The sequence below is a fragment of the Aphelocoma coerulescens genome, chromosome 14 (assembly GCF_041296385.1).
Source record: "Aphelocoma coerulescens isolate FSJ_1873_10779 chromosome 14, UR_Acoe_1.0, whole genome shotgun sequence".
Lineage (NCBI taxonomy): Eukaryota > Metazoa > Chordata > Aves > Passeriformes > Corvidae > Aphelocoma > Aphelocoma coerulescens.
In genome coordinates this window covers 17016239-17027155 of record NC_091028.1, presented here as the reverse complement: position 1 = coordinate 17027155, position 10917 = coordinate 17016239, and the positions used below count along the sequence as shown (strand labels likewise).

The 10917-nt window shown below is 43.9% G+C and overlaps 1 protein-coding gene across 1 annotated transcript; it reads left to right on the top strand.

Annotated features, from left to right (window-relative positions):
- The first annotated feature begins 3376 nt into the window (after positions 1-3376).
- Positions 3377-10194, top strand: NTAN1 (N-terminal asparagine amidase). The gene is made up of 10 exons (XM_069029843.1): positions 3377-3556; positions 4560-4662; positions 4750-4815; positions 5402-5510; positions 6487-6560; positions 7778-7831; positions 8638-8691; positions 9218-9315; positions 9575-9688; positions 9879-10194. Exons 1-10 carry the CDS (start codon positions 3476-3478, stop codon positions 10056-10058), a joined length of 933 nt encoding a protein of 310 aa, XP_068885944.1. The 5' UTR covers positions 3377-3475; the 3' UTR covers positions 10059-10194.
- The last annotated feature ends 723 nt before the right edge of the window (positions 10195-10917 follow it).

The window sequence follows — 10917 nt, the reverse complement described above, 5'->3', positions numbered from 1 at the left end:
CTCGAATTCAGTGGATTCACATTGGATACCTTTGCATCTTCTTAACAGGCAAAGGGTTGAGCCTTGAGGAGAGGGGGTTTCAGCCCAGTATCTGTCCTTGTCATTCAGCAGTGGTTGTCTGAGCATAACAAACTTGAGAATTCACGGGCTCTGAGTGGCCCCACTCAAAAGGAGGTCTCTGGTCACAGCCCACTGCAGTCCAGGAGAGTTCAAAGGGTCTCACTCAGGACCACTGTTTATAGGGTCGCAAGAGAGTGAGCTTCAGTCACAGTAATTTTTCATCCTGGCTGCAATTTGTGTTGGTAACTTTCTTTGAAATTTCAATAACAAAAATGTTGTTCCACTTGGGTTGTTATTCAGGCAAGAAAAAAAAGTTTCCAAGGCTGTTCATTAAAAACAGGAGCTCATTAGACAGCACCACTTCCTGGGAACTGACAGGCACTGCTTCTGATAAGCTCAAGAGGAGCTTGGTGCAGGTGCTGTTTGTCCAGGCCGAAGCCTAACCAGCATTTCTTAGATCATAGTGTGGCCCAAGAAGGAATGGAGCAGATGCACTACCCCAAGAACAAACCTTTAAAACAATCTTTATGGCTGCAGGTGCAAGGAAAACTGAATTGGGATATTACTTATTGCTAATGAGCATTACTGAGAAACAGCCTTTCTGATAAGACAGAAAACCCAGCTGGGATAAAGAAGAATATGTACTCCTGATTCTTCTATCATTTTCTTATTCAAGTGCCATAGGATGTCTACTGCTGAACAGCTGATTGGCAGCCTGAAGGTCTGAGGCACAGAGACAGCTGGCTTGTAGTCAGCCTGTTTGGAACACTGCTGCAGGTAGAAAGCCTTCCTGACAGGAATGTGGAAGGAAGTGAGGGCATGGGTCCTTTATATTTTTCTGTTTTATCTGAACGGATGTGTAGATTTGGAACTTCATTGCTAGCAAGGCAGAGGCCATTGGAATTGTGAACAGTGTTCTCCCAATGGCAAACAGAGGACCAGGCCAGAGAAGAGTCTCTTGGCATTTAACTGATGTTGTACATTCTGGAAATGTAAGTCTAACCTGTCATTCCAGTAGTGCATTTCAAGAGCTGATGCAGGCTTCTGGCATTGTAATGATCTTGAGCACACACAAGATTCCCTTTTTATCCTAAGGGCTGGGACATGTCATTTTCATTAGCCACACTTCATATACATGTATGAACCTTAAGAGGAAGAATATATATACATGTAGAACTGTACTTGGTGAAGCCACTTGCTAGTGGGAAGTGTACTCAGACAGAAAGCATTATCCCTCCTTAAATCTGTAGCTGACACACACCTTTCCCAGCTAGGAAAGCTCAGATATGTAAAAGTGATGGTTGTTGGAAGTGTTGAAATGAGGGAGGTAGCTGAACGTATTATCTGTAGATAGTTTTCTTTGGGGTGCTTGTGAAGCACTCTGAAACAGGTATTTATCTGCAGGATCTTGAAGTTTATATTTGAATGCTGAAAATAGAAAAAAAACCAAAAACTTCCCTTGTGGAAAGGAAGTGATGGTTTCAGTAGTGTCCTTGTGTTGTCCATGGATCTGTCAGTCAGTATAGAGTTTCTCTAGAGAGGTTTCTTGTCTTCTTTTCATAGTTGCTGGCTTTTAGATTTGAGTAAGAATATAAACAATGGGGGGAAAATGTTGTTTGTGTAACATTTAGTTGAAAATTTTATGAATTTTATGGACTAAACTCTAATTGCCCTTCTTTAGAATTGGAACTTGGAGGCTTTCAAGATGACATTTTTATTTGGAGCCAATAAAGTTTGATGCAAACAGTGCAATTCTTAACATCCTTGAGAAAACCACATTTCTGTATGTAACTGAGGTGCCCTCTGTGTAGTTTGACTTATCAAAGTTGGGGTGTTCATTCTGACAGACTGCAGAAATGAGTTTTGGGGATGACACTGCAAAGTGCATCAGTGGATTTGTTCATCATTGTATAAACTGAGATGTTTTGGTTTTAATTGTAGTCCTCTTTATTGTCAGTACTGAGTAATAAACACTAGATTTCCATCTGAAATAGTTGGATTTTCTCCTGGCATGGAAGAATCTTCAGATCATCAAGGTAAACATCCTTTGAAAATGCCTTTCAGACACTGCTTCCAAAATGAGGCTGTGTAAAACTTTCCCAGTTGTAATACCAGGTATGTGATTCAGGAGCTTCCACGTCTCTTTAAAAGCAAAAAAAAAACAAAAACAAAAACAAACCAAAACCAAACCCCATAACTGTAACGTGCAGACATTGACCTGTCTGTACTGAAGTTGTACAGTTTTAACTTAAGTGTTTCTGGAACCTCTGCTGTAACAGCTTTGTTTTACTCAATGTAATCGCAGGCAAGTGTGCTGGCAGGTGCTGGTGTTTTGCTAAAGAGACTTTGTAAATACCAACCGCTGTGAGAGGAATGGTCATCCCGAGGTGAAATTTTGTCTCACCTGAGAAATGCAATGTATCTTTTGAAGAAAGCATTTATTCTGCTATAGAATCATAAAGTCATAGAATGGCCTGGGTTGGAAGGGATCTTAAAGATCACCTAGTTCCTACCACCCTGTTACTGGCAGGGTCACCTTCCACCAGACCAGTTTGCTCAGAGCTCATTCCAGCCTGGCCTGGAACACTTCCAGGGACAGTTTACTTTTGTGAAGATGGATGGAAAAGCCAAGCTAGGGTCCTGGGCATTTACTGTCTGTGGGTTGTGGGCAGTCTGGGTGTCTGTCTGTCCACATTCCCTGCAGGGTGAATTAACTCTGCTGCTACCATGGTTATTTTTCTTAGGGTCTTCCACAGACAACTGGAGGAAAAAACTCTGGTCTTGAAGGAAAAAATGGATGTCTTTGGGATTGTCTGAAAATCTGTCTTGTGGTTGCTGGGGTGAAGGATGGTGGTGTGGGGATCGACCTCTTCTCCCAGGCACCCAGTGAGAGGACAAGAGGATGAAACTGTGCCAGAGGAGTTTAGGTTGGGCATTAGGAATAATTTCTTCACAGAAAAGATGATTAGACATTGGAATGGGCTATCCAGGTGGGTGGTGGAGTCACCGTCCCTGGAGGTGTTTAAGGAAAGGCTGGAGGTGGCATTCAGTGCAATGGTACAGTTGATACAGTGGTGTTAGGGTAGAGGTTGGATACGATGAGCTCAGAGGCCTTTTCCAACCTTAATAATTCAGTGATTTGTAAATTTGTGGCTTTATGACTATGTTATTATTTCATACCACAACTTATGGATAGCCCCGCAGTGGTGAGAGGCACAGGAATCTCTGTAAGGTTACCGCGTTAAAATCGTCAGGCAAGGGCCAGCCCAGGCCGGGCCCCGGGCGGTGCCGCGGGCGGTGCCGTGGCCGCGGTTTCCCAGCGCCCCGCGCGGCGCCGCCCGGCCCGGCCCGGTCCGGCGCGACCTGGGGAGGGAGCGCGGAGCTGCTTCCGGGCCCGGGCCTGCCGCTCCCCGAGATGCCGCTGCTGGTTAATGGAGCGCGGGTCGACCTGGCCCGGCCCACAGGGGACATGATCCGCGCCCACCCGTACCTCGAGGTGAGGGAAGCGGGAAGGGGCCTGGCGGGGCCCGCCCTGCTCGGGGTCCCTGGGGGAGAAGCCGCGGTAGCGGCCGGGGCGGGTGGCGGAGCGGGCCGGCCTCGGCCTGAAGCGGGCAGGGGCGGCTCCGGCCCCGCGCGTTCCCCGTGCTCTGACAACGGAGAACCGCGGGGTGATGGAAAATAAAGAAGTCGGTGTCCGCGGAGAGGCTTAGCGGCGACGGTGCGGCCGGACGTGGCGGGGGCTGGGCGGGCCCGTTCTGCGTGAAATAACAAAAGCCAGCGATAAAAGTCAAGGTGGACACTCTGAGAAGGGTGCCGATCTTGCTTCCAGGGTATAAATGTTATAATTTTAACGCCGGAGTGTGAGCCAGGAATGTGAGCAGAGCTGCCTGGGGAGGTGTTTCCCATCAAAAGATGTTTCTTTACAGACCCTGAGATTATGCAGAAAACGAGGGCAAATTTTATAAAGCCGTGAAGTATTTTTTGAGCCCAGAATGGAAATTCACTTTGTCCCCAGCAGGTCTGTGATGAAGCACTGCAGTAGTCATAGCCCAGGAATCCGGGTTTTTCACGCACCAATCAAGCTAATAATCGACAATATTTTGATAAGTGCTAAATAAATATTCTGGATTATGGCAGTAGAAGACTGAAACTTCTATATTACAAAAGTTTCTTGTTCTGATTAAACTTCCAAGATCAGTTCTGGTATTATCTGCTGTAATCTTTGCCCAGTCCAAATACCTTTTATTGTGCCTCCATTTTATGGTCCATATAACAGGGAAGGGTATTTTGTGTGTCTCTGGAATGATGGGATTTAACTATTAACTTGATCAGTGTCAGGAAAGCAAAAAACTTTCAAAATTCAGAATACTCTGTAATACAAAATACGCGTGTTTCTCTCTGACCTGAGTCCCTTTGCTTTTCAGAGGTGATGTTTCTGTGAAGTAATGGATACACCTGAGAATTCAGCCACTGTAGTATCTGTTATCATTTATCTTTAGGAAAAGGCAAAACTTCTGAGAAGTCAGCCTGCTCAGATTGTGGAACCCAAAGGCCTTCTCTATGTCCAGCAGAGGGAGTTTGCAGTAACTACTCCTAAAGATGGTGTGTAAGAACATAAACATTTCTTCTTGTACTGAAGCAGTGATTGTGAGAGCTGAGTTCTTACAGTGTTTTCCTCCTTTAAAATAGGTTCTGTTTCCATTCTTGGATCAGATGATGCCACTACCTGCCACATAGTTGTGCTCCGACACACAGGTATCTATCTCTAAAGGATGTTCAGAGCAAAGTCTGTACCCCTGAAGTAAGGAATTAGTACTGGTTTATGTGGTATTAATAAAATAAACTGCAGTTAACATTAATATAAACCTGAATCCCCAAAAGTCACATAATGTGTTAGCTAAAGACTCATTCAGAGAGTTGATGTGTTTAGCATGAGAGGTTCAGTGTTCTCATTGCTCAGTGAGCAGATTTTAACTTGCTCTGCACCTTTGGCCAGTGGCAGTGGCATTGCAGCCCTGGGCAGTGTACAGCAGTCTGGCAGTGCATGGTTTGGCATTGCAGAGATGGAATTTGTGGAAAGATCCTCACTATGTGCCTGGATTTCTGCCATTAGAGACATTGCCTGGTCCTGTTAAGAAGGTGCTTGTACCCCTGACATAAGCTGTGCTGATTTTATAATGGCCCATGCAGAGGGTGTTGCCTCAGCCCGGTCATGTCCCCTGCTGGAGGCTGCTGTGCTCAGGCGAAGCAAGGCAGTGGGCAGACAGCTCTCCCCTGCAGCAGTGGGGATTCCCACTGTTGGTGCCACAGTCACTGAGTCCCTGTTCTGTGCCTTCCCCAGGCAGCGGAGCCACATGCCTGACACACTGCGACGGCTCAGACACGGAGGCCGAGGTGTCGCTCATCATGAGCTCAGTAAAGTCCTTCTCTAACTCCACAGGCTGTGGCAGGTCAGCTCTGGTCCTTTCTTGTGTTCTACTTCTCTCAAAGGTTGCTGCAGCTCGTATGGTGGGGAATTGTGAGGTGATTTGGGTTCAGACAAGGGAATTGTGCAGGAAATACCTCTTGATAAGCAGCTGCATGTAAAGTGAAAATTATTTCCTTGATGATTTGGGGGGTATTTTTAGCAGTCATTTAAAGCATGGTTCTGTTCTGAAGAGTGTCTCTGTAAAATGCCACCATGAGGTTTGTGTTTGCTGTTTCCCATTTAACTTTTGTTCTAGATTTGCAAAATTTTCCATATAACTGTTATTTGGTTTATATTATATTTTTCCCTTCAGAGTGTTGAGTTTTTAAATTCTTTTCAGCATCTGACAATCCATCAGGAATTTTCTAAGTCCACATAAAAAAAAAAAGGGGTGCGGGGCACAGGACAGTGGGTAAAAAGCTCTGGAAACAGAATTTAGCAGACAAGCTTCATTCTGGATGTGGAGGTTTTTGCCCCTGTAGTTTGGTAAGAACAAAAGCTAGCTCATGAACTTAAGATTAATGATTTGTAAGGACTTGTCTTTACATAGACACTGCTTGTAGAAGAACCCTGCTGCATGGTCCAGAATAACTGTGAGGAGGTCATGGGAACAAAAATCTTCACGTTTAATTAACCCTTTGTTGGGAACTGAAAGGTGATTACAAAGTTCAGTCCAAACCAGAGGTGCTGACCATCAGAGATACCCCTGGGATAGAATTGCATGTATTTAATGCCTCTTCAGGCTTTTTCCTGTGCCATTTCCTGGGTGATCCCTGAAGTTTTCAGGATGGAATTACCATAACTTGCTGTGTAATGCAAACCAGCTTGGTGCATGTGATTGTAATAAGTGAGGCTTCTCTAATGATTGCTTTGCAATTTGGGCTGGGGATTATTTTGTAAAGCTATTCATTTTGAGATGTCTTTTTAATTGCTGTTTCCTGTTATTCCATCTCTGTTAGGCTGGAAGTGCACCTAGTTGGAGGTTTCAATGATGATAGGCAGTTATCACAAAAACTTACTAATCAGCTTCTTAGTAAGTTCATGTTTTTTCCACTCTCATGTCCAAAAAAAAAAAAAAAAGTTCTGGCTGGATTTGGGTAGTTTGTTTGTAATCCGAGTCCCCAGACATTTACTGGAAAGAAATGTGGATTCACTTTGAATGGTCTTTTTCTCTGCCTGAGAACGTGGTGTGGAGCGGGGTTGGACTGCTGGGGCTTGGCCATGGCCAGTGCCTGGGCCACAGGGTCTGATCCTGTCACTTCTCCCTGGCTCATACTTGAGTGTGGAGAGTTGGGTGCAGTTCAGCTGGGCTTTGATTCCTGGCTTTATTCCTGCTAATCTGCTGTGGAATTTTGGGCAAGTGTTGTCACTGTCCAAATGTATGCATATGGATGACTTCATTAGTTACCATTCAGTTAATTCCTTAATGTGATGAGGTAAAATTTAATTATTGTTTGGAATTGTCTAATGAAAAATGCCAGGTCTGTTTAGAAAATCCATAGTCCAGAGGAGTGATGGCAGTGCTTTACTAACAATTGGAAATGTAAAGTACCTGCTTACCTGGAAGTGCTCTGGCTTGTGCTGAGCACTTTCTGTTTGTGGAGAGGCCTCTGCCCCACTGGAATGGGGAGGGGGCAGGGATGGGGCAGGTGTCAGGAGGGAAGTGTTTAAGGGGGTAAACAAAGGAAAACCAAGGCCCTAGGCTGTAGCCTTGTGGCTATGATGCTTGATGTGTGTTATGTGTCATGTGAGAGTTCTGTCCAGAATAAAATATTTTGGTTAACTTTAACCTTCTGATCTTCATGCATCAAGGTACAATTTGAATCAATAATGCTGTATTGCTATCAGAACTTCATAAAAAAGAGGGTTTTTTTCTTGATATTTGGAATGGTAAAAGGCAGAACTAATTTACAGTTAATGAAAGACTGGGTTTGTTCACTATATATGTATCATTTTAGGAAAAAATGTTTAAATATAAGCTGCTAAGTGTATAGTAGACTAAAGCAGAGCTGATGTGATGCCAGAGCTAAACCAGTGTCAATAGAAGGAGTAAGTGGCAGAGCGCTTTTTTAGCAGATTTTTGCTGTTACAAATGGCCCCTCTCTGTAAATCCTCGTTAGTCTGAAGCAAATGTGCAGAACCCTGTTTGCTGTATTGCCCTACCTGGGGCAGGGGGTTAGGTGTGTTCCCCTGGCCCCAGACAGCACTGCCCTGCCACCACTCACAGTTTTGCTGTCCTTGTCCCTGCAGGAGCATTCGATCTCCAGCCAGAGGATGTTCATTTAGTGACTTTCTGTGTAACAGGTAAGAAAGAAAATGATCCCTTGGGTTTGGAAGTACCTTTCCTGAAATCAAAGGGTAGGGGGCTTTTCACACATGGCTTTTTCTCTGTCCTGTAAGAAAGAGCAGCTCAAGTCCTCCATACCAATGTGTCATTTTCAGTTTTGCTGCTGGTGTGCATATGGTGATGTCAGAGAGCCAATGCAGGGGGGATTCTCTCCTTACCAAGTGCTGCTGCACTACAACTAACTCGTGATCATGACCAGGTTATTAATGACCAGGTTATTTTGGCCCATTTATCCCAAGGAACAGGCTCTGTACCTGTGGATATCTTACAACTGAGTAGTGCAGTTATGGACCTTTATTCTCCTGGGCTGCTGGACCTGCCTCCCTGCAGGGTCCAGTGAATTCATAAACTTCAGTTAGTTCATGGTGTGTAGTGTCATGCGGAGGGGTAATTTCCTTTTCATTGTATCATGTTGTGGTCATATTTCCATCCTCTTTCCATGTCAGAGGTGTCAGTGACTCACATCTTTGAAACTTGGCATCATGGTCATTTTGCCTTGTGTTTTTTTACCCCTGGAAATTTTCCATGCAGAAGTAGGGGCAGTTGGCTGGAGCTGGCTGTTCTGTTAGGAGACAGTTTCAGGTCCCACGTGCGTTGTTATTGACTTTTACCTTCTTTTCCATATTTCTTTCAGGCTTCCTTGTTTTTTTCTGTCTTTATGCAACATCAGATCTGTTGCTCTCCAATAACATACAATTAAATAAATGCTGCTCAGATTAAAATCCAAAGCCCTATGAGTTTGACTTCTTTTTTTTCCTTACAGAATTAAATGACAGAGAAGAACAGGATATTCACTTTCCAATTATTTATGGAATAGGTGAGTTAGTTGAACTAGAATTGAATTTTTTTTTTTGGTAACTGGATTGTTTTTCAGATTCCAATAGTAAGTGGGCTGCTTTTAATGACTGAGTAAAGTCCTCCCTAAAAGTTACATGCTGCTGTCAGAGGCATACGTAAAAATACTTTCCTTCAGGTGCCACAGCTGGGGAGATGCACATATGGAAGGGGCCATGTACAAATGCAAACAGATTTTTTTTTCCTTTAACTGCACTTAAGACTTTATCAACATCAAGCTACTGCACTAAATTTATGCTTAGAATTTAACCTTCTTCTCTTCAATTACTCATTGCTTTTTCTGATTAGTTTACTCATCTCTGGAATATTGAAATGCTGCCAAAGGACTTGAAGTAGAAATGTGCTGTCGCAGGCTCGGGGTCTGAGAAATACAAGTGTGTGATGTGTTCTGCAGTTCTGCAACACAATTGTGTTGAGGATGTGGTCACTGTAAGGAAGTGCCTTGAAACAATTAATTCTTACTGTATTTAATCTCTATTTCCTACCAGCTGTGAATGTTAAAACAGCAGAGATTTTCCCTGCCACCTTCCCAGAAAAAGGGCCGGATGAGGATCTGCGTTCAGCCCATGTTTTAACAGGAGCACCAGTGAGTAAAAGTAATGGGGAAAATGGGGAGACCAGCTGGGGCAATGAAACATCCAGGAAAAAAACCCTTTGGTAGGTCTCTGGGTTCTGGGTTTGTTGTTACCGTTTCATGTTGTGTTTGTCAGAGTAGCTGGGTAATGTAAGCGCAGTTGGAGGGAAGCAGGGCTGACGTGGCCTAGTGTGTCTGGGACAGGCCAGACTGAGAGGAACGAACTCTCCTTGTCTGGATGAGCCCTGGCTGCCTCTCTATGTTGTTACAGCTGACCAACATCTATGATGCAAAGACGGAACAGCTCCGGATTGGGCCTTATTTCTGGGGGCCTTTCCCACATGTGGATTTCTGGTTGGAACAAGATGATGCACAGATTTTACAGGTACCTGAAACTAACTCTTTTTTTTTTGCCTTCTAGCTGAGTAGGGAGAGGGGTGTTGTAGTCTGTCAAAACTTTTTCCAGTGCACTGCTGTCCCTGGGAGGGTGGGGAATAACCTTCAGGAAGGGCAGGATAACTGAGAACATTGTATTCTGAATGTCAAGATGCCCTTGCTCCCATCTTCTTTTTCAGAACCTTTCCACATCGCCCCTGGCTGAGCCACCCCACTTTGTTTCCCACATTAGATCTACATTAACATTTCTAAAAGAACATCCATTTCCATCTCGGTCCCTGTTCCCTGACAGGAAACCACGCATCTACAAAAAAAATGAAGAAGGGTTGTGGGAACAGGTTTGTTCTGACAAAATCTAACCTGGAACCAACCCCCACAAGTGCTTTAGGGAAATACAATCTTGCAAGAAGAGCAATTTGTTGCAAATATCATATTGCTGGTCACAAATACCATTGTTCCTGTGCTTTTCAAAATAAAATATTTTGATAGAAGTAACTTGCTTTTTCTGCATTACTTATGTAGAAGTCAGGGTTTCTTTGAAGTAAGAATTTGGCTTTGTTTAGGTTCTGTTGCTCCAGTGCAGTAATTTGATGGGCACAGGTAGAAAGGTGGCAATGCTGGAGGCTGACAAGGTGAGTCACTGCACTGGTGTGCACTTAATTTAATGATTCTGCACACACGGGGGGGAAAGAGCAAGCTTGCTGGAATGTAGGGAAGTGTCCTTCAACAATAAGCTAATTCCAGAGCAATAATTTGAAGAATCTTTATTGAAACATTCAGGTAAGTATTTAAAGAATGAAGCTCATTCCAACAAAACTACTGATTTAACATTTCCAAATATAAAAACATTAAAAATTAATCTTTGTGGTGATAACTTTTATCCCCAACAAATTACTCTTATTAACATACTTCATTGCACTGAAGCAACCACGGAGGAAGACTAGCCAACTTAATTGCTTTTGCACTTTAGAAAAAATTGCACTGATTTACATAAATTACCCCAAAATTACCCCAGGAAAATTAACTTTGTTCATGGCATCCCAGCCCTGCAGGCTTGAGAAGCTGAGAGTCAAATCAGGTGCCAGTACAATTCAAAACCTTCAAAATTTGCAGATTATCAAAGTAAGTCCTACTACCACTAGAGTCATTATGGTGTTAAGGGATACCTGGGGGGGGAGGGGCGGGGAGAATGGAGGGAGGAAAAAACCCAACTGGAGC